General features: G+C 54.3%; 4 protein-coding genes across 5 annotated transcripts; 2 read left to right on the top strand and 2 right to left on the bottom strand.

Annotated features, from left to right (window-relative positions):
• The first annotated feature begins 357 nt into the window (after positions 1 to 357).
• On the top strand, positions 358 to 3,670 carry TNFAIP8L2 (TNF alpha induced protein 8 like 2). The gene is made up of 2 exons (XM_081967779.1): positions 358 to 471; positions 2,554 to 3,670. Exon 2 carries the CDS (start codon positions 2,559 to 2,561, stop codon positions 3,117 to 3,119), a length of 561 nt encoding a protein of 186 aa, XP_081823905.1. The 5' UTR covers positions 358 to 471; positions 2,554 to 2,558; the 3' UTR covers positions 3,120 to 3,670.
• Positions 3,671 to 4,084: 414 nt separating this feature from the next.
• LYSMD1 (LysM domain containing 1) lies at positions 4,085 to 6,912 on the bottom strand. The gene is made up of 3 exons (XM_081967778.1): positions 6,562 to 6,912; positions 5,830 to 6,161; positions 4,085 to 4,629 (listed from the first exon to the last, which is right to left on the bottom strand). Exons 1-3 carry the CDS (start codon positions 6,739 to 6,741, stop codon positions 4,458 to 4,460), a joined length of 684 nt encoding a protein of 227 aa, XP_081823904.1. The 5' UTR covers positions 6,742 to 6,912; the 3' UTR covers positions 4,085 to 4,457.
• A 566-nt stretch (positions 6,913 to 7,478) lies between these two features.
• Positions 7,479 to 10,420, top strand: SCNM1 (sodium channel modifier 1). The gene is made up of 8 exons (XM_081967777.1): positions 7,479 to 7,615; positions 8,013 to 8,083; positions 8,218 to 8,306; positions 8,575 to 8,672; positions 8,808 to 8,908; positions 9,010 to 9,176; positions 9,558 to 9,672; positions 9,752 to 10,420. Exons 1-8 carry the CDS (start codon positions 7,565 to 7,567, stop codon positions 9,849 to 9,851), a joined length of 792 nt encoding a protein of 263 aa, XP_081823903.1. The 5' UTR covers positions 7,479 to 7,564; the 3' UTR covers positions 9,852 to 10,420.
• Positions 10,421 to 11,624: 1,204 nt separating this feature from the next.
• TMOD4 (tropomodulin 4) lies at positions 11,625 to 20,278 on the bottom strand. 2 transcript variants are annotated; one of them, XM_081967775.1, is made up of 10 exons: positions 20,132 to 20,278; positions 17,548 to 17,734; positions 16,622 to 16,778; positions 15,205 to 15,327; positions 14,578 to 14,667; positions 13,744 to 13,874; positions 13,040 to 13,147; positions 12,776 to 12,919; positions 12,402 to 12,546; positions 11,625 to 11,822 (listed from the first exon to the last, which is right to left on the bottom strand). In XM_081967775.1, exons 2-10 carry the CDS (start codon positions 17,671 to 17,673, stop codon positions 11,800 to 11,802), a joined length of 1,047 nt encoding a protein of 348 aa, XP_081823901.1. In that variant the 5' UTR covers positions 17,674 to 17,734; positions 20,132 to 20,278; the 3' UTR covers positions 11,625 to 11,799. The 2 variants fall into 2 exon arrangements, with proteins under 2 accessions (XP_081823901.1, XP_081823902.1); XM_081967776.1 differs by having other exon boundaries at positions 17,548 to 17,712; positions 20,132 to 20,235.
• Positions 20,279 to 21,392: the final 1,114 nt, after the last annotated feature.

Genomic DNA, 21,392 nt, shown 5'->3' with positions numbered 1-21,392 from the left:
AGAAACCCCCTGCAAACAGAGACCCGTCCAGACGACCTCACATGCACACCTGGAAGGCAGAAAGTGCCTGGCATCATCTAAGCCTGGCATCCTTCTGGGCTGTCACGTTTGAACATTCCCAGGATGGGTTTGAAAAGCTGCCCCACTTTTTCAGGGAGGAAGGACACGTGTCTGTCTGCCCAGATGTGCGAGGTCTCAGGCCAGACCTTCCGGGGAAGAAAGGTGCGGGTACCCGGGTGACGCCGCGCACCAAATATGCGGACCGTCCAGTTTCCCCGTCTGGCGCCCAGGCTTCCTCGCTCGGGGGTGCGGCGGGTTTTTCGCTGTGGGGCGGGTCAGCTGATGGGGCGGGCTCGCCGCGGGAGGAAGTCTCGGTGGGACCCGAGCGGGGGGACCTTCTCGCGGATCTTCTCCCGCCCTCGGGGCGCAGCAAGCCGGCTCGGACGCGCCAGCAGAACCGCGGGGCTCCTGGTGAGTGACCGCCGCGCGCTTTGGGGTCCCGGGCAGGTTTCTTGGGGGGGGGGGGAGGGAAGGGATGGATGGAGCCTCTTCCTTTCCTTTGGGGGGGGGCGAGGGAGGAGGGGGGCTTCATTCCCCTCCCCCGTGTGTTGCAACCGGGTCTGAGTCAGCGGGATGGCGAAAGACAATTGGGGAAGTTTCTGTTTTTTTAGAAAGTCCGGAGGGTTTTGGGTTTTTTTTGCGCAGAAAATGCGCCCTCTTCCTCTAAGGCTGAAGGCGGCGTGGAGAGGCTTAGGCGAGCCTCTGAGCATATGCAAAGCGCGCTCCTTCCTCCCCTCTCCCTGAGCATCCCCCTCCAGGCGTCCCAGGGCGGGGCACTCTCTCTCTCCTAACTTCAGGGATTCCTGCGCCCTCTTTCCTGCCAGGGCGCATCTTCTTGGGACCAGCGGCCTGCCAGGCGCACGTGCGAAATTGGCTTAGGTTTCGGCCCTGGGGCAGCGGCACGTGCCTCCCTCCGCCGCCTCCAGCATCCCGGGGGGCATTGGCGGGCGAGGGGCGGAGGGGGCAGCTGCTTTGAAAACGAGGAGACGCGGCCCGCCCCATGCCTCTTAGAGGGTGCCCCCTCCGCTTCCTTTCCCTCCGTCCTGGCCTCGCCTTCAGCTCTTCACTGAGCAGGGCCCTAGGGGACCCAGCCCTCTGCACCTGCTCAGAGGCACCCTTTTCCCTCTTCTCTCTCCTCCAAGCCTTCCAGGGAGAGAAAGGAGATGCCAGCTTTGGCCCTGGGAGCCTCTGGAAGAGCAACGGACACCAGACTTGTTGGGATCGCTGTTCACACACCTCCACCCCATAAGTTTGACCCCCCCCCATCCCTGGCTGCCTCTGCATTTCCCTTTTTCAGCGTTGAAGGCCAACGGCCTCCCTGCTCGGAGATCCTAAAAGGCTGCAGGATGCAGCTAAAAGCAGGAAGCCCCCCTGGCACCTGGAGCAGGGGAAGGGGGGGGTAGCCAGGAAGGGGAAAAATGGCTTTTTTAAATTAAAAAAGCAGGCAGGCTCATCAAAGCAACTCCTTGCAAACCCCATGGGGCAAATCCCACACTGGATACAGAAAGATTAAAGGCTTCCTTCTATTCCCCAATATTTCTACCAGGACAACCTTTTTTGGGGGCCCATTCAAAAGGGGCAAGCTTTGGAGACACACAGGTCTCTTCCTCAGGGAGTGAAAAGGAACAAAGAGCAGAGCGGAGGGGAGGGGGAGGCCGGAACGGGAACTGCTTGGTATACAGAGGAAGTCAAAGCAAACCAGCAGAATTGCCAAATATATATTTAGATAGATAGATAGATAGATAGATAGATGATAGATAGATAGATAGATGATAGATAGATAGATAGATAGATAGATAGATAGATAGATAGATAGATGAGAGATAGAGAGATAGAGAGATAGATAGATAATAGACAGACAGACACACACACACACACACACACACACACACACACACAAATAAAAGAAGAAACAGACATTGCAATCTCTGGAACTTTAAGATATATTGCTCCCTTAGCTTTTGTTAGCCACTGCTAACAGCATCAGAGTGTAGAAACCATTAGATACCTGCCTTTATACACTATTAATCAATTTTACTGTATAAAGGCAGGTATCTCTTTAATGCTTTTTATTTTAAATGTTAAATTTTAATATTTTAAAGTTCCAGAGATCGCAATGTCTGTTTCTTCTTTTATAACTACACCTGGAAGTTGTATTTTTAGGATAATTCGCAATACATACATACATACATACATACATACATACATACATACATACATATAAAGTCATGCTTTACTTAATGTGGCATCCATTTCAAAAAACAGATCTGAGGCAGCAAAAAAAAACCTCATTTCTTTTTTCTAAAAAGTAAGAGTAAATAAGCTGATTTCCTGCTGCAAAAAAACCCCGAGGCCGTGAGGTTTCCTCCTCTTTTTTTCACGGGTCGGAAACGCCTCCTTGGCTGAAGGGGGTCTCCTGGGAGGCCCCCCATTCTGAGCCTGGGGTCGTGTCTCCCCCATCCTCACACTGGTACCCCTTCTCCCCCCCCCCAGCCGAGATGGAGGCCTTCAGCTCCCGCAACCTGGCCATGCAAGCGGAGAAGAAGATCTTGAGCCGCATGGCCAGCAAGTCCACCGTCACCATGTTTATCGACGAGACCAGCGCGGCCGTGCTGGACGAGCTCTACCGCATCTCCAAGGAGCACACGAAGGACCGGGCGGCCTCCCAGAAGGTCATCAAGAACCTGGTGAAGGTGGCGGTCAAGGTCTCCGTCCTCTTCCGCAACGGCCGCTTCAGCGAGGCCGAGCTGGCCGTGGCCGAGGACTTCAAGCGGAAGCTGCACCAGGGCGCCATGACGGCCGTCAGTTTCCACCAGGTGGCCTTCACCTTCGAGTGGGCCGTGCTGGGGGGGCTGCTGGAGGAATGCCGGGACTTGTTGCTCCGGCTGGTGGAGAAGCACCTGACCCCCAAGTCCCACGGCCGCATCCGGCACGTCTTTGATCATTTCGCGGATGCTGAACTCCTGGGCCGTCTCTACAGCCCTGGAGAGCCCTTTGAGCCCCACCTGGAGAGGGTCTGCCAGGGGCTGAACCAGCTGATGGAACAAGGGAAGCTGTGACGGCCCCCCGAAAGAGGGTGGGGAGGGTGGGGTCTCTGGAACTCACTGCCACTTGGGCGTCTGCTGGGATTTCTGACATTTTAAAGGAGGGAGAGGGCTTCACATTTCTGGAAGGAAGCTCACCCCCCCACCCCGCCTCCTGCGCTTGCTTTTGGGGTCTAAAGCAGGCTGTGTTTGCAATGGATCCATGAGGACTAGGAGCTTGGAAGGAAAGCGCTTGGGTTGTTCAGCTGGATGGAAGGGACCCTGAATGCGAATGGGGTCCACTCGACGGAGAATTCCTTCTGGCGGAAGGATGTGGGGTGTTTCCTCCCCCCCCCCACAACTCCTTTGGCTGGAATTGTCTGGAATAAGAGGGAGGGGCTTTTCGGAGCCTCTGGAGATGATCGAAATGGATCCCTAGCTTGAGTTTTCGGCGTGGGGGAAACTCAGGAATGCCCCCCCCCATCCCATCTCCTTCCTATCTCTGTGTTTGGACTTTTATCCAGCATGGAATTTGTCTCAGGGAAAAATAAGAAATCTGAAAATACACTTATTTTGGTTTTTCAAGTGCCATGTTTCTGGGCTGTTGGTTTTTTTTCCCCTCCCCTTTTTTTGGGGGGGGGCAGCAAAGGCCACTATCTCAGGCCAGGGACTCATCAGGAGAGGCAACAGGCGCCCTCAGGAAGGAAAAGCCCCTCTCTGGAGCCTCCACTGCAGGAGTCTTGGGCAGCTAATCGGAGCCCATTTGCATCCACCTGACCCAAGCGCAGGGAATCACACAGAGATGCGACAGGGAGGCTCCTTGGGATTCCAAGGGGGGGGGCGGATTCATGGGGTATTGAAGACCCCCCCAGGGCGTTCTCGGGTGTCACTGACACAAGACAACACAACCAGACCCAATTTGCAAAACCTGTATTTCTTTCATCAGAGAATAGGGGGCCACAAATTCCAGGGGAGAAAAATCAGAAGACGGAGGGTGGGTGGGTGGGTGGGGGCTGCTCAGTATCCTTCCCTCGGGCCCATATTCCACAGCCCTTCCCCGCTTTCATCTGCCCTCTGGGATGGACCCAAACAGCTTGAGAAGGCAGAGGGAGGAGGCTCAGATTGGGGCCATTCCCTCCCACCCAAAGGTCAAACTACTGGCCAAAGAAGCACTTGAGGCAATAAATATTAAGGGGGGGGGGCAAACGAAGCAAGGGACCCTCTCAGGTGCCCATGGTCAGAGGGGACAGTGTCCGAGGGAAGCAGAGATGAAGCCGGAGCTGGCGAGCAGGGGGTCCTCTCCTCCATCCATCTCTTCTTCCCCAGAGCGTGATGGGGGTCAGGGTGATGCCGGAGGCCTTTGGGGGAGGGGTCTCAGAGCTTGAAGATTTCATCCTCCTGGTCGAGCAGAGAGTCGGCACGGGCGATCCGGGTGAGGGGCACGGGGCCGAGAAGTGCCCGCTGCTGTGTCTGGGGCGAAGGCTCGCCCTGGTAGGAGCCAGAGGAGGAAGGCGTGGGGTTCCTTCCGGCTGCATCCCCCAAAATCCTGCAAAGAGGAGGGAGGGAAGAGAGAGAGAGAGAGAGGAATGACAGCAGGTGCCAGGGAAAACAAGCATCTTGCCCTGCCCGGTTTCTATGCCTGGCATTTCCTCCTTTAGCTGCAATGGATGAATGCGAGCGAGAGAGACGCCGAGCCTCCAGAGCGAGGGGCAGTCTACCGCCAAGCCAAGCCACCCGCCCTCCCGCGATTTCTGGCAGTGTTAACATCCATCAGTGGCCTCCTTTGATGCCCTCTGCATTTATTCTGTACCGTCCTGATTGTTTCCACGGTTTTTAAGCCCAGAGTCCCTTGTTGAGATGGGCGGCTGCGGAAATTAGAGAAATATATCAAATAAAAAGTGAAAATTCAAACTGGGCTGGGAGGGAAATAGAGGAAGCTGTTAACATTTCCCCACCAGCAGTTTTAAGAGTCTGTCCTTTGTTGCGTGTGTGGCTTTTGTAAGAATTGAAAACAGACGCACAAACTTCCCTACAATCCAAAGCCGTTTAGAGCCAGGGCGCCCCCTAGTGGCCCTTGCAGAGGCCTGAACAATGTCGTTCTTGACTCTAGGGGGCAGTGCTCATCTCCCTTTCAAAGCCGAAGAGCCAGCGCCGTCCGAAGACGTCTCCGTGGTCATGTGGCCGGCAAGACTCAAAGCCGAAGGCGAACGGAACGCTGTTCCCTTCCCACCAAAGGTGGTTCCTATTTTCCTACTTGCATTTTTTACGTGATTTCGAACTGCTCGGTTGGCCGAAGCTGGGACAATCAACGGGAGCTCACTCCGTTACACGGCGCTGGGGATTCGAACCACCCAACTGCCGACCTTTTTTGATCGACACGCTTAGCGTCTTAGCCACTGGTTTAATAACATGGGAGTCTCACCCTGGAAAATTAACGCCCTGCCGGCTTGGAGTTACCTGGTGGTGCCCCATCCACGCCTGACTCAGGTCTTAACCCGTTTTTAAAGGTAGCAAACATAACAAAAAGCTTCGATTTTCCTCTCCTGAGCAGACACCTCCACACGTCTGCCTCCATCCCAAGAAGAAAAGAAGTCTAATTATTCATTCCCCTATGCAGCTTGGCTCACTTCCGCCGAGCTACCTAAAACAGTGGTTCGTGCAAGCAGCCTTAGCCTGCACTGCCTGCATGTAGACCCCCCCCCCTGTTAATCCTCTGCTCCCTGCAACCCCCCCTCCCCTCACTCACCCGCTCTCCCCTTCCCGCAGCTTCTTGGTAGCTGCTTGCTTGGATCGGCGGATCTCGGAATCCAGTTTGAAGAGAAAATCGGCCGCCGAGAGGTCGTGTTTGGGGACGGAGCCCCCCGAAGAGCCTGGCTTCCGTGGCTGCTTCTGCTTCTTGGTCAACTCGGGGGGGGCGGCCTCCCCCTCCCCTTCCTTCTCCTCTTCTTCTTCCTCCTCATCCTCCTCCAAGTTCAGTCCGTTGGACAAAGCTTTGGGCTTGGTGGGGATCCAGAGGGTCTTTTTGAGGAAGATGGAGTCGTTGGTGTACAGTCGGTTGGCCCTCTTGATCTGCTCTGTCTGGAAAAGGAAGGGGACAAAGCAAGGGGCTAGTCCTCATCGGTCAAAAAATCAAAACAAAACTCACCGTCCTGAGCAGACACAACATCCCCTGGTCCTCCCTGGGCCAAATCTTAGGTTCGAATTGTCCCGGTCTAGCAGAGGAAATACCCAGGGGCTTAAAAGGAGAGGGGATGGGGTGCACTTTGCAATTAACGGAGCTTCCCCAGAGAGAGGCAGTCTATCTTAGGAGGGGGAGGAAGGTGGAAGAGGAGGAGGGGGGGATCTGGCTGCTCTTGCAGATTGGGTTAGCTCCCCTATTGGAAGGACACTCTGTGCATGCTCAGAGGCTGCTGACTTTTCCAACCCAGCGCAGGTAGGGGGCATGCACCCGTCCACCCCCCCCCCCGCCCCTGCTCACCGTCACCCCGTACATGACAGCTAGGCCCTGCAGGGTGTCTCCGGGGCGCAGCTGGTGCTCCAGCCGCCGTTCGCGCACCGGCGAGCTGACCAGGCTGCCGTAAGACCGCGCCCGGCTCCCTCGCAGCAGCCCGGCGGCCCCTGGAGACCCCTGCCCGGAGGGGGAGGAGGAGGAGGCCATCCCGCTCGCCCCGAGGAGGGAAGGAAGCTGCTGCCCACCGCCCGCCCGGGGGCATCTCAGCAGGAGAGCCCCGCCAGGCCCGGCAGAAGAGGGGCAGGAGACCCCATGGAGACCCCCGCCCCAAGATCGCGGCTGCTGCGCTCGGAGGACAGTTGAACAGAAGCCCCCCCTCCCCCGGCCCCGCCCTCTCGGCCAGCTGATCGCCCGCAAAGGCTGCTGGGAGTTGTGGTCCTGGCCCCTCCCCCACCCCACCCCTTATTTCAAATAAATGTCAATATTATTTTTTTTAAAAAATCCCCCCATGTCGATCCTGGCTGGTTTCACTGGAGTCCCTGCCCCCCCCTTGTTTTTTCCCCAGGTTTGGGGGTGCAGGGGGCAGACTACATGGCCCATGCTGCCCCGCCCGCAAAGGGGGATGGGGGGTGTAGTCCTAGGAGGGCCGGCTCCTCCTTTTTTATTTTATTTTTCTCCCCATCCGAAGTCATTGCCATGAGAAAGGATTGTCCCTCTTCCGCCGGAGAATAAAAGATGATTTTTATGATTTTTTATTTTATTCTTATGGATAATTAATTTTGCAAGATTTCCGGACTCTGCTTTTTGCAGCGGCCGAAGCAAACAGTCCCCGCGGGGCCTGCTGGGAAATGGAGTCCCTTCGCCTGCAGACCGCAGAGGCGTCCTGATTGGCGGAGAGGGAAAAGGGCTCGGCCAGCCCGCTGCCTGCTGGGATATGTAGTCTAGTCGTCCCTCCGCAAGAAAGCCCTCGCCTGTCCCGGCAGCGGTGGGGCCAGCGGTTTTTTTTGGCGCGGGGGGGGGGGGGGGAAGCATGTCCTTCAAGCGGGAGGGCGACGACCCCAGCCAGCTGCAGGTGCTCAAGGTGAGGAGGGGGCGCCTGGGGCATGGAGGGGGATCTTTGCTGCTCAATGTCCAGGCGGTGCCGGAGCACGTGCAGAGTGCAAGCCAGAGCAGGTTGCCCCTTAGGGTTGCATTGCAGATCGTCGACAAGACCAGGAGATGGGGATTGTAGTCCAGCATCCAGGAAGGCCACCATTGGGGGGTGGGGGCTAAGAGAAGGGGGGCTCTCCCTTTCAACCCTCCCCACTTCCTCCCTCCCTAGAGCAGGACAACAGCCACCTGGTCTCCCTCGCTGGGTTGTTGTAGGAAGCGCTTCACCCTTTGGAAAAGTGCCCCGTGTTTTCTGTCTCTCTCTTTCTCCCTTCCTTCTGCAAACAATCTGACCTGTTGGGTTTCCGCCTTCTTTGCTCCCTCTGCAGAAACGGAGGGTGGCAGAGCTCCTGGCCAATTATATCCCCGAGGACGAAGCCTTGCTCCTGCGCGATGGCAGGTGAGGGCTTGCTTGGTGGCTGGGCCCCGAGTGCGGATCCTGAGCCCGCCCTGCACACCAGGGGTGTGTGGGGTGCAAAGACTGCCTTTTAGTCCCCACAGACCGGCCCCACTTCCCTCCCTCCCTTTTTCCAGATATTCCTGCACCGTCTGCTTCCAAAGGCCAGTTTTTGACACTCTGGACATGCTCACGGTCCACCGCTCCGGAAAGAAACACTTAGCCAGTAAGTCTGCCAGCATCCTCCCGTCCTTGGGGCTTCAGCTGATTTCGGTACTTCCCTCCAAATAGCTTTGCAACCAGGGTAAACACCTAACCCTGACTCTGAACCGGGAGAGGCTCTCTGCGGAATCGGTTTGCATGCCTTTACAAGCCGCAGAAAGCTTAGTCCCATTTTACAGATGGGGAAAACTGAGGCCCCCAGATTTTGCTTCCTCCCGGTGGCTTAAAAGACTGGCTGCCCAGCACGGATTTTTTGACCCTCTCCATCACAGGTTTGCAGAGGTTTTACGGGAAGAAACGCTCTCTGGAGAACGAAATTCAGAAGCGGCGGCATCAGGAGTACCTGGACGCAGGAGAAAAGGACGCCCAGGTAGATCTTCCCCACAGGGTGCATTTCCTTCAAAGGAAACCCTTATTTTGGAATAAATGCTTACCGTGGAGGGAGCATCAGAGTCACCACTGAGAACTTAGTAGGCTAAATTAAGATTTTGGCTTTGCTTTCTAGGTGGCTCAGGGACCAGCGCCATTGCTTGCCCAAACGCGCAGGATTACCCAGAATGCCTTGCTGAAAGCCGCACCCTACAGCAGCTGCTGCCGCCCCAAAAGGTGAGAGCCACATCTGGAAAGGGCCGACCGCTGGATCTCTGCCTTCTCTGCCAGGAAGGTCAGTTAACATCTGGATCTCTGCGGTTTCTGATTTGGTGCAGGAACGAGGCCGGTGCCAGCACTTGGGGGGCAAGTGCCAGCGTCACAGCAACTGAGACCCCCGGGATGCCCAAACCCTCCGGTTCTGACTCGAGGGACGGAGAGCAGCAGGTTGAAGAGGACGTGAGCCCCTCTGTCCGTTTCCCCGGCTGCAGACCCCCAACAGCAGGTTAGAAGCTGTTCTGAGATCATGTAAGTAAGCCCAGGCACAAAATGCACAGAGATGGGTGGTCTACCTCGCAGGGAGCGTAAACCCTAACCCTGGGAAAGGACTAGAGCCAGACAGGGAAGTGTCAAGGACAGGAAAAGAGAACGTGGGGTGCGAATCTTGTTTGGGTCCAAGAAGCAACATTTGTGCGCGAAAGGTGGCTTAAAGATGGCTTATTGCTTTATCGCCGCCCAGAATCTCTGGATACCAGGTGGGGGCAAATAAATTTCACGATAAATAAGCAAACAAACCCCAGTTGGCACAACAAACTGCCTTTGCCACCCACAGGGGTGTCGCGCACGAGCAAAGCGAAGTCATTTTCACCGTCGTTCTTTCTCGCAGAGACTCACAAGAAGAATTTTGGCCGTCAAGGAAAAAGGCGCACAAAGCGGAAATCGTCCGAGCCCAGCGATCCGGAGAAGCGACGCACCTTGGAACATTACCTGAAGCTGAAAAGGTAACCCCAGGGAGGTGGGGCTTATGAGGGCTAGCCTGGAGTTTCCTTCCTCGGCCAAATTTCGTTCCTTTTCTTGCAGTTCGGGGTGGATTCCAGACGGGTCAGGCAAATGGGTCAAAGATGAGAATGTGGAGTTTGATTCGGACGAGGAGGAGCCCCCGGTGCTGCCCCCATCCTGATGGCGGACGGAAAATCCCCCCCCCTCCGCCCCCCAGGCTGGGCCTTGGAAGTGTGCGAGGAACACCCGGAAATCTGGAATTAAACGGCACAACCCTCAGAAAATGCACTTTTGGCTGGGCACTGTGACCTTCGGGCATTGAAAGCGGCATTATTTTGCCACCTTCGTGTTTCGGCATTTAGTAGTTCGGTTTTTGGCGTTTATTCCTCTCCGGCTGCAGTTTGCATTTTGCTTCCCTGAGTGCCTTTCCGACAACTTTTAAGTCCGTTGGAACATTTCCAAGCCGCTTCTGAGCAAGGCAGCAGCTGGAGAGAAAAAAGCCCCTCTTTATAAAGTAAATAAAAACGGGATTATGGGGAACGGCTGCTATTCAGCTGGACGGAGAGACAGCTGGGCTTCTCCCCCAGGAACCTTTGCGTTTCTTATTGACGTGGCGAAAACGGGGAACCTGATCTTCTATTTTGGACACTAAAAAAGGACCCAACTCCTTTAGATTTGTTGTCCGAGAGATTTAGCTCTGAGAAAATTTGGAGACTCAGTGCTAGCTTAATACAGTTCGAATCCCTGTTTGCTCTTCTGCTCGTCGCCTCTATTCGGGTGGGTGTGGAAGGAGCAGTTTTAAATGCAGTTTTGTTCGTTCCTTTCTCTTGTAAAAGTCGTTTTCTTGCATGATCCCTGCAGGCAAGGATTTGCACCGTCCTTGGGAATTTCAGAGACCTGGGACTCCTCCGCCTCCTCCGCAGGCGGCCATTCCAGGATCTTTGCAACCTGACCCTCTGCTTCTCCCATTTCGCCTGCCGTGTCTCAAGGACGGGCGGGGGCTGCACCCAGCAACACCTGCTTGGGATAACTCTCCCCCGTGTCAGCGGCCGGCCTTGGACCTTCTCTGGTTTCAGGCTGGGACGGCGGCCCTGGGACACCGGAAGCCAAATGGGCCGAGAGGAAAACCAAGGCAATTTGCCTCAAGTGCTGTTCAGGGTCTCTCCATCCTCTTCCCCCTGCCCCCCAGTGCTTGAATGTTCAATAATCCCTTTTTCTCCATCTGGAAAAGGAACGGAGGAGGAGGACAAAGCAAGGGGCTAGTCCTCATCGGTCAAAAACAAAACAAAAAACCCACCGTCATCCCCTGGTCCTCCCTGGGCCAAATTTTAGGTTCAAAGTGTCCCTTTGGCTGATTTTAGGGGCAAATTTTAGAGAAGTTCTGCACACCCTGACCTTGTGGCTTATGGGAGTTGTGGCTAAAAGAAAACTTTAACTTCCTGTAGATTTGGGGATCTGGTTCAGGAGCAGAAATACCCAGGGGCAATTAACGGAGCTTCCCCAGAGAGAGGCAGTCTATCTTAGGAGGGGGAGGAAGGGTGGAGGAGGAGGAGGGGGGGAAATCTGACTGCCTCTTGCAGATTGGGTTAGCTCCCCTTCTGGAAAGCCACTCTGTGCATGCTCAGAGGCTGCTGACTTTTTCCAACCCAGCGCAGGTAGGGGGCATGCATCCCCTCCCTCCAACCCTCCCCCCCCCCAAAGATCCCAGGCCCCTTTATTTAAGGAAAAGACGCCACCAAAGGCCCCAAGTCTCCGATCCAAATTCCTGCCTACCAAGTACAGGTCATCCTTGAATTATGACAATTCATTTAGTGACCATTTGAAGTTATATTTTGGACGTAAGTCGAGGACCGGCTGTAATCAAGAGCCTTAACCGTTTCAGAAAGTTTGCTTCCGCCTTGGGGAGGTCACAAAGAAAGACGCTTCCTCCCTTGGGGAGAGAAATGGGGGAGCATCGTTCTGATCTCTTTTATTTACAGAGGTATTTGAAAGACGGGGGGCCCCTCGGAGGGGAAGGGAGGGAAGAACACCTGAGTTGGGCACCTGAGCCCCAGAATTCCTCTCGGGCTGCTTTGGGGAGATGCCTGAGGCAGGAAAGCCGCTTCCGGGAGGATGGATGGGTCCCCGATTTATGTCTTCTTCTGTTTGCGTCCTGCAAATGGGGAAAAAAAACAGATGAAAAGGAAGATGGCTGCCAAGACCTTCCCCCAGCTGATCCAGCCCATCCCTCCCTCCCTCCCTCCCTCCCTCCTTCCTTCTTTCCTTCCTTGCACCCCATTGCTCCTTCTCAACTTGCTTCCTCCTTCCCTTCTTCATCCATTTCTTCCTTTCCTTCCCTTTCTTCCATCCCTCTTCCTTCCCTTTCTCCTTCCTTCCTTGTCTATCTTTTCCTTCCTTTTTCCTTTTTTCCTTCCTTCTTTCCTCTTTCTTGTACTCCATTGCTCCTTCTCTCTTCTTCCTCCCTTCCTTCCCTTCCTCATTCTTCCCTTTCTTCCCTCTCCTTCCCTCTCCTTCCTTCCTTCTTTCCTCTTTCTTGTACTCCATTTCTCCTTCTCTCTCCTTCCTTCCTCCTTCCCTTCCCTTCCTCATTCTTCCCTTCCTTCCATCCCTCCTCCTTCCCTTTCCCTCTCCTTCCTTTCTTGTCTCTTTTCCTTCCTCCTTTCCTTCCCTTCCTCATTCTTCCCTTCCCTCCATTGCTCTTTCTCTCTTCCCCCGCTCTCGGCCGACCTACGCAGCTCGTTGTTTCTGGTGATGGCGATGGAGGCTCGGGCCCTGGGGCCCTGCTGCGTGAAGTGGTACCCGAACCGGGTGAGGGAGGTGCAGTTCTCCAGCATCGCGGCCATCTCCATCTCCACCGAGTCGCCCAGCCGCTGGCGCTGCAAGGAGGGAGGGGAAGTAGTGGCAGGTGGAAGCTTGGGGAGGGGGCGGCTAAAATGCCCCAATTCCCAGTTGGGGGAGTGCAAGATTCCAAAGATGGTGTCAGACGTCTTACCCATGTCAACTTTAAGCTGGGTGGACTTCAACTCCCAGAATTCCCCAGCCAGCAAGCTGGCTGGGGAATTCTGGGAGTTGGAGTCCACCAGCTTAAAGTTGAGGGCCACTCACCTGGTTGTCCACCTTCAGTTCGGCCAAGGTGTTGTTTCCCTTCATCGCTTTGATGACCTCCATCATGCCTGTGCTGGTGATGAAGTTGGACTCGATGTTGAGGCTCTGAAGGGATTTGTTCTCCTTTAGCATCTCGGCCACCGCCTGGGTAGGAAAAGGGGGCAGGAGAGAGCATCATTGGGGGGGGGGGATCAGACCCCCAAGGGCAGCCAGACGCAATGGCCTCCGGGTGCCGGTCCCTGGATGAGGATGTGGGGATCTTACGTGGGCCACGGGGTCGTTGCTTCTGGTGGCCACTAAGCTGAGCTTCTTCACCTGGGTGTTGGTTTTCATCGCTTCGCAGATCTCTTTCAGGGTCTGGATGGGAATGTCCTGCGCGGGAGAAGAGAGGAAGCGGCCATTGTTGTAGAGGTGACCCCTTGGGTGGTCGTTTCCCCCCCCCTCTGCCCTCCTCATCCGTCGTTCCTTTTACGCCACGCCTTCCTTTCCAGATTCTCAGCCACTGGCAAAGAAGAACTGTGTCCGTCTTGCAGCTTTGGGGTGTGAATGACAACCTCTGTGTTCGCAATAGGGGCTCCTGCTTTCCTGTATTCGACTTACGACCGACAGAACGTCTGTCAGAAGTCATGGCGGTCAGCATTGGAATCTGACTCACGGCCCTTTTTACAACGGGCGTTAAGGGAATCCAGCTCCCCAATGGGCCAAAAAAAAAAAAGGCGCAAATCATGCTCCCATGACCGCAGGATGCGGCAACAGGTCGTAAAGGCGAAACAGTGCCGAGCGTCCGAATAATGATCTGATAACCGCTGAGTGGAGCGACGGTGATAAGTGTGAGAACAGGCGGTTATTAAATTACTTTTTGCAGGGCAGTCAAAACTTGGAATTGTTGTTTGGCCGTAAGTTGAGGACTAAAGAACAGGATAACCCCAGGATAGGACCACGGGGTGAACTTTGGGTTTGGCACTGACCTGGATGTTATTCAGGTTCACCTCTTCCAGATCTCTGTCGTTGCTTCGGACTTTCGCCAGGGTTTCTTCGGCATTCGTGGGGTTCGGGGGCTCGTCCGGAACTGGCTTGTACTTGTCTGGCTGGACCACACCTGGGCAGAAGAGGAGGGGGGGTAGAAAGAGTCCTCTCACATCTGGGGGTCACCCTCAAATCTTGATCTGAGAGGCGAGATGGAAGCCCACAGAGGCTCCTGGCTTGAAGACCACCCTCCTCCGCCTCCCACCCCCTCAGGGTGGTTTTCCCGTTGGCTTTTGTGGAGAGCAGGGGATGATGAGATATGTAGTGGACGAGACAGTGTTTAGCCAAGCGAGGGTCCCCAGGCTGAATGTGGGAAGAGTTCTGGGCTGGTAAACTGGGTAGGGGGCATGCATTCAGTCAAATTGGGTAGGGGGAATGTATTCAGTCAAATGGGGGGGAGGATTCAGTCAAATTGGGTAGGGGGGATCTCCTGAATCAAGATAAATGGGTGGTCTCTTCAAAGCCCCTCCGCCGGCAGGGAACCAAATTATCTCTACCTGCCCAAACTTGTTTTAAATTTATTATTCATGCTTCTAGACCGCCCCCTCTCCCAAAAGGGACTAAATGTGCCCTGTAACAACAACAGGGTAGGAAAAACCTTAATTTCCCACCAGCCGAAGTCATTCCTCTGGCCCTTTCACCACCACCACCCCCTGGCAGCTGAGGCAGGGGAAGGCGTGGCTTGTCCTGGGGACTAGAAACTTGACGGGAAAGGGACGCCTCTCTCGAGCTGTTTTTCTCTTCCCTGGAAACCCAACCCTGCCCTGCCCACTCACTGTTGATGCCCTCCGTGCTGGTGATGTTGCCACTACAGATGGCCTCGTAGTATTGCTTGTTGCTCATCAGGGTGTACATGCCCAGGATGGCTGCAAGGAAACAGAAGGATCCGGGTTCAAACAAAAAAATAACCAGGTTTGCTGCAAAAATCAGGCGTTTTCTGGCCTGGCCTGGCTCAGTTTCTAAAGCTGAGCGGGTGAGGGGGCTGGCAGGGCGCCGGGCAGGGGCTAAAAGGAGAAAGGCTGCTGCCCTATCGGCTTACACCTGCCGCGGGAATAACTTTCTTGCTGAGTGTTGATGTAGGGCAGCCCGCTGACCCATTCCTCCTCCCCCCCCCATTCCTCTGCCACTGGCTGGGCCAGGCCAGGCCCCTTCCCTGCCCTTCTCTGCACAATGGGGAGGGATCGATCCTCTGCAGGGTTTGCAGGGCGACGAAGGAGCCGCACCCCAAAAACCAAACCTTGAAGCTTTTTTCCCCCCCTGTGCATTGACCCAAAGGGGGATTGGGCCTCGCCTGCAACAGCAGCAGCCAAGGGCGATTCACAGCCAACTGCCCCTGGATAGGGAGGCTCCACGGGGGCCTTGAAGGCAGCTCGCTCTTGGGCTCCTGTCGGCCCCCTCCTTACCTGCGATGTCGCACATCTCGGCGTCGGTGGCGTTGGCCAAAGCTTCCTCCAGTTCCGGCTCCAGGATCACGTCCTCTTCTTTGATGACTTCTTTTTTGGCAACTTTTGGGACGAACGGCTTCCCTGGGGGGGGAGAGGCGGAAAGGGGTGAGAAGCGGAAGAGAGAGGAGGAGGAGGCAAAGGAAGTCAGAGGTGGTGCGTTGGGGGACTCATGCAGGGTTCCAACAAGCAGCCTCCTTTATAAGCAACTTCAGCTCTCAAATTCCTTCCCTCTATCCTTTCCTTCCTTCCTTCTTTCCCTCCCTCCTTCTTCCTCTCTTCCTTCTTCCATCCCTCTATCCTTTCCTTCCTTCATTCTTTCCCTCCCTCCCCCTTCCTTCCTCCCCCCCTCCCTTCTTATTCCTTCCTTCTTCCATCCCACTATCCTTTCCTTCCTTCCTTCCATCCATCCTTCCTCCTTTTTCCTCGGCAAAATTATCCTCTCCCCTCAGTTTCTCGCCGCCATTGAGCATTAGCATTGCAGGGATTCCCAGTGGTTGGAGGACAATCTGGGATGCGTCCCTCTCTAATGTCCCTGAAACGGCCTTCATTCACGCCGGCAATTTGGACACCGAGAGGAAGCTCCAGATTTATTAATAGCAGTCGGATGTTGGGTGATTCAGTTCTGGAGGGAGGGAGGGAGGGAGGGAGAAAGGAAGGAAGGAAGGAAGGAAGGAAGGAAGGAAGGAAGGAGAGGTGCCTTTGGCTTAATGAGGAGCCACCAGCACAGAGCCCGTCCGATCGGTTTGAAACAAAAGTCCTTTCTCAGCCAGAGAAGAAAAATATTTAACATTTCATTGACTTTTGCATCAAGGGGACAGGAGGTTGCAAGACGGCTTGAATTTGGTTTAGGAACTATTTTTTATTTTTAAAGGAGGGAGTCCTTGGTGCTCTCTGAGCTTGGTGGCTTCCTTTCAGGCGCTTCATGACCCCAACCCATCATCAGGAGCATTTGCAGCAAACCCCACCGGCATGGATGACGTTACCTGCTGGGTCGCGAAACGTCCGCAAGAAAACAATGAAGCTCCGAGAGCCCTCATTTCAACCTGGAGCCTCAAATATTCCCCTTTATTGGTATAAACAATGAATCCACGGGAAGCAGAAAGAGTGGAAAGGATAGAGGGGATCTTTCAGGAAAACCTTAGTTTTGCTCCAAGGGATGGACTCCTCTAACAGAGGCGTGGAGGGAGTCCTTTTCGGCTGGCAAAGCGGAGGCAGTAAAATCCCCTCTTTGCTTTCTCTGCTCTGGTGGGGGCTGGCTGCCCCCTCCCCCCTCTGGGTCCTGAAACCCCCTGGGGAGGGGGGGAGGGAGCCCCGGCTTCATCCAAGCCTTGCCGGCATGGACAGTGGCACCAAAGTGAGCAACGTTGCAACTTACCTTTCTTCTCCCCCGTGAAGGGCACCAGGTCCTCCCTCTCCTTCGCCTCTATGGCCTGCTTCTCCAGGTGCTGCATCAGGGCGTCTCGGTCCAGGGGCCCCGTGGGGTCTTTCTTAGTCTGATCCCGTTGCCGGAGCCCAGCTGGGAGCATCATGTTCTAAGGAAGCAGAGCAGAAATCGGGGTGCCACGGACGGCGATAGCAAAGCCTCCTTCCACGCCCGGTGAAAATCCCCACCAGGGCGCATTGGGCCTCTCTGCAGCGGGGCGGGGGGGGGCACACCAGTGTCCCCTGGTGCAGGAGCCTAAACAGTGCTTAAAAAGGAGGGGCAGGGTCACCTGGTGGGGGACAGGATGATGGGCTTTGGGATCGTTCATCTTTTAGGCAGCCATAAAAATGTGCCGAATGAATGAATGTATTTTATTGATAAAATGTATTGCTCCCCCATCACACCATAGGGTCACAACTACCATACTTTTCAGAGTATAAGACGCACCTTTTTCCCTCAAAAAAGAGGCTGAAAATCTGGGTGCGTCTTATACCGCATTTTTGGCCTCCCAAAATCCTGCCCCCTTCACTCAAATGGCTGCGCATAGCATTTAGGAGCCTTGCAGAGTGCTGCTGGAGGCTGGGGAGGGCCGTTTTGGGGAGGTCTACAGAGTGCAAAAACTTTTTTTTTTAAATGTGCCTCTTCAAAACCTTGGTGTGTCTTATACTCTGAAAAATAGGGTAAATAAGCCATCATTTTGTGGTTCTCCCCAAAAGCTGAGATGGCACAATTGTGGCATTTTGGGTAGGACTGCCAACTTCCCAATCCCTCAACCGAAGAGGCTCCAGGACTGTCTCCGATCCGTTTGATTTGGAGAGTTTCAAGAATGAAATCCAGAGTCCTTTCCCCCCCCCCACCCCGCCGGCTCCCGGTCTCACTTCTGGATCCATTTCCTGCAGCTCCAGATCGAGCTGATCCAGTTCCTCCGGGGAGAGTTCCTTGAGGAGTTTGTCTTCATCGATATCTCGGTATTTCTCCAGCTCTTGCCGGTAGGAAGTCGTCATGGTGAGCGTAGCCAAGAGGCAGTTGCCGGATGGTCTCCTCTGCGAGAAAACCCAGCCAGGCCTGGGGGTGGGTGGGTTGGAGTTATACCTTACAGGAATCCCAAAGAACATGCTGCAAAGAAGCTCACGGAGCAAGAGGGGGCACTATTTTAGTGGACGTGTCCACGGAACTCCCTGCCTCATGATTGCCAGAATGCTCTACCATCCTCATCTCTGCAACTGAGCCACCTGGAATTTGGGGGACAGCTGGGCGAGCCTTGCATCGGGGGCCCTTTGATGCCTCCCTTTGCGACTTCCCTCATTGTTTCGGGCATCTGGACTAAGGAATCAGTGCGGAAAAAAACACTTAGCAGCCTCCAGAGTTTTTGCGGCCGCTGAGCTGACTGGAAAGTCTTGGCCTTTTGGGCGGGCCAGCTGCAGATGGCGGGCAGGAAGGAGAAGGCTGTTGAATGAGCTACGGGGCAGCTGACTCTACTCCCACCGGCTCTACGGCCGCCGGGGATCCAGTTCCCCCCAGGCCTCCTTTATGTCTTGAGAATTGCTGAGCAGCGATTGCTGCAACTTTAGCCAGAGTTCCCTGCATATGGAAATCTAAGCTGTCAGGAAGAAGTCTCAGCTGGGCACTGGTTTTCCCCGGGTGCGGTAGCCAGATTTGAGGTGGCGGCCCCTGGCAGGAGGGGACGAATCCCCACCTTTTTAGGCACCTTCAAGATTTTCCCAACTCTTTGTCCCAAGTTGTGAAGTTGCAAACCATCTCTTTGTGTGTTGACTGGTTGCAAATCAGTCAATTCCTAATCGCAACTAAGGGATCAATATTCAGTGGATCCCAAGGACTGAAACCTGCAAAGCTTTTGGGAATAAACTAGGAGGGAGTTTACCCCACCCACCCAACTCTCCACGAAACGAGCGAATTTGCCATTGGAGAAAGGAGTTCAGCAAATGCTCCGCTCAGGCCTTCCCTCCTCCCCTTTGTTCGCATTTCACCCCCCCCCCCAGCAGGTAGAAATTCGAGCTGGCGGGTTGAACTTCTGCCTTGGCCGCTGGTGACCTACAAGAAGCCAGTGGGAGTGGATCCCCCTTTTTCTCTAGCAAGGGAGGGGAGGAATCACCAGACAGGATCCCTGCACTTCCCATCTGTGGTTTCTGCTTTGCTCCGTTTTCAAGAAAGTTGCCAAAAATATTTTGCGCGCGCGCACACACACACCAACTTTTTTTGGGGGGAACACCCTGCATTTGTCCAGTATAAGGGATGCTGGACATTTCAAGGACTTCTGGGAGAGCAGATTTTGGGTGTTTGATTTTATTGGTGTCATTTTAGAGGGAATTCATCTTATCCATCTCTTTGGATGTTTTTAGCCTATTCTCAAGAGAAACTCTCTTTTCTTCCCCATTCAAGGTTTTTTTCTTAATTTTCTAATACAAATTATACATATTATATGAACAAAGTGTTGTCCTATACACCCTCTCATTTACATAGTCCTTTTCACATCACAGCTTCGTTTTCACTTTTCTGCCAAATTATTCCCTTCCGTTATTTTTCATCTTTAGGATTATTTTTCTCTTAATACATAAACAATATTTTCCGTTGCCCCTTCAAAGTTACACCCAATTTTCCTTTCTTATCTTCTCCATTGGCATATTTTGCTATAAAGAGCATACATCCTCCAATTCAATTTAAGCAGAGAGAGTATTTCTTTGGATTTATTTTTGTCTACAATTAGCAATGTACTATCATTTCTTTATTTCTTAATCCGTTACATCACAAGAACTGTCTCATTACTGTTCTCTTTAGTCTACTAATGTGGTTCTTTTCCCCTTCCTTCTTCTTTTAACCGTTTTCAAGGGGAACTCTCTTTTCTTATGGGGGGGGGGGAGGGAGGTGGTGGCTTCTGTAGGAAAGCCACTGGGTCTCCTGGAGCCCAAAGCAGCTGTAAGCTCAGAGGAACCATTGTTCCTGAATTGCAGACCTCTTTACAGACCCCTGTTTTGCTCCCCCCCCTCCCGGGGTCTCATCCTCACATAAACTCCCCTCTGGACCAGATAATTTTTGCTCTCCAAAGCAAAACTCACCCCCTCCAGAAGTCGTTCCCTCTGCCCCCCACCTCGTCCCGTTCCCCAACTCTTTGGCCCCAGGGGACCCTCCTGGCCTGGAGTAGCCCTCCCCCCATGCCCTCCATCACGGGTGTGGCCAGGTAGCAGCGATGCCAAGGCCGCATCCAAGGGAGCTTGTTTACTCCGGCTTGCCAGGCAGCCTTGGTGCTGAACTGGCACCCGGAGGAGCCTCGGGGCCAGGGTCACGCTCCGGGTCTCCCCGTCTCGGCCGGACCCCCGCCCACCTGGGAGATGGAGACCCCCCCCCTGCAGGAGCGAGCCTGCTGGAGCCGGACCAGCCCCACCCTGCCCTGCCCAGGTGTGCCCAGGTGCGGTGGGAAGCGGCGGGAGGTCTCCGGAGGCTTACCTTGGTCAGCGGCAGCCTCTGCCTGGCCCCTGCCGCCCCCCCCCCACCCCCAGCGCTGTGCACCCAGCGGGCGTCCAATGGGGAGGCGGCCGAGGGGAGGGTGAGCTCAGCGCTTTTTTATTTTAGCCTGGCAGAAGGGCAGGGGGGGGCAGCGGAGCAGGGAGTGCCTGGCAGGCTCGCTTATCAATCACTCCGCAGCCGCCCTGCGGAGTCCCGCCGGCCTCCAGTGGCCAAGGGGGGGAATGGCCAGTCCGGGAGGGAGAACCTTCCTTCCTTCCCCTTCTTCTTACTTTCTTTCCTTCCTTCCTTCCTCTCTTTCCTTTCCACTTTTCCTTCCCTTTCTCCTTCCTCCTTCCCTCCGTCCCTTTTTCCTCCCTTCTCTCCTCCCTCCCTTTCTGTTCTTCCTTCCTTCCTCTCTTTCCTTTCCACTTTTCCTTCCCACACTCCCTTCTTCCTTCTTTCCATTTCTCCTTCCATCCATCCATCCTTGTAAAGTGATTAAAAAAAAATCTTTGCTCACTTTAATTCCCACCCCCATTCCTATAGCGTTCAATCGAACAAGCAAACAAACAAAAAAAAGACATTTTACAAAGAAATTTCCTGACAGTGAGAACAATTAATCAGTGGAACAGAAGTTGCCTCCAGAAGTTGTGAATGCCCCAACACTGGAAGTCTTTAAGAAGATGTTGGATAGCTATTTGTCTGAAACGGTATAGGGTTTCCTGCCTAGGCAGGGGGTTGGACTAGAAGACCTCCAAGGTCCCTTCCAACTCTACTATTGTATTGTATTGTATTGTATTGTATTGTAAATTTGAGAAAAAGAATGATCCTGCTCCCAAGTGATGATAGGGGTAAACTGCCCCTGGACTGGGAGTCTCCACTGATCGCCAAGCCTCCATGGTTTTACTCAGAGCGGAAGAACCCCCCCACCCCAGATCAAAACAGCCCCCAGCCTCTGTAAATCGGTACCTTTCCTTCTCCATTGGCCGAGAGAGGCTTCCAGGAAAACTGCAGGAAGGACTGGGACACAACAGATGTCGTTTGCGGTCTGCCTTTAGCTTTCACAGATACGCTGCCCCTAACCTTGGAGGCTCTGCGTGGCATCCTGCAGCCACGGACAGGGCTACATTTTCTGGCCAGGCTGTTTCCCACAGGCGTGGGAGTGAAGAAGTGTCGAAACCGGGCTTCCATTCCAGCTAATCAAGTCCCAACATTAATATTTCTGATGAAAACTTTGATGTTCTTCTATTCGCCACTGGGG

This window comes from Natrix helvetica, assembly GCF_964273705.1.
Source record: "Natrix helvetica genome assembly, chromosome: 16".
Taxonomy (NCBI): Eukaryota; Metazoa; Chordata; class Lepidosauria; order Squamata; family Natricidae; genus Natrix; species Natrix helvetica.
Note: the sequence above shows the minus strand (reverse complement) of the source record. Positions and strands in the feature narration are given on the sequence as shown.

Coding starts and splice junctions, on each gene's coding strand:
- TNFAIP8L2 (XM_081967779.1), top strand. CDS start 2,559: ATGGAGGCCTTCAGCTCCCGCAACCTGGCCATGCAAGCGGAGAAGAAG.
- LYSMD1 (XM_081967778.1), bottom strand. CDS start 6,741: ATGGCCTCCTCCTCCTCCCCCTCCGGGCAGGGGTCTCCAGGGGCCGCC. Junction 6,162..6,561: donor CTGTCATGTACGGGGTGACG/GTGAGCAGGGGC, acceptor TTCCTTTTCCAG/ACAGAGCAGATCAAGAGGGC. Junction 4,630..5,829: donor CTGCGGGAAGGGGAGAGCGG/GTGAGTGAGGGG, acceptor TCCTCTTTGCAG/GATTTTGGGGGATGCAGCCG.
- SCNM1 (XM_081967777.1), top strand. CDS start 7,565: ATGTCCTTCAAGCGGGAGGGCGACGACCCCAGCCAGCTGCAGGTGCTC. Junction 8,307..8,574: donor CGGAAAGAAACACTTAGCCA/GTAAGTCTGCCA, acceptor TCTCCATCACAG/GTTTGCAGAGGTTTTACGGG. Junction 9,177..9,557: donor CTGCAGACCCCCAACAGCAG/GTTAGAAGCTGT, acceptor TCTTTCTCGCAG/AGACTCACAAGAAGAATTTT.
- TMOD4 (XM_081967775.1), bottom strand. CDS start 17,673: ATGACGACTTCCTACCGGCAAGAGCTGGAGAAATACCGAGATATCGAT. Junction 14,668..15,204: donor CGAGATGTGCGACATCGCAG/GTAAGGAGGGGG, acceptor GTTTCCTTGCAG/CCATCCTGGGCATGTACACC. Junction 13,148..13,743: donor TGAACCTGAATAACATCCAG/GTCAGTGCCAAA, acceptor TCTCCCGCGCAG/GACATTCCCATCCAGACCCT.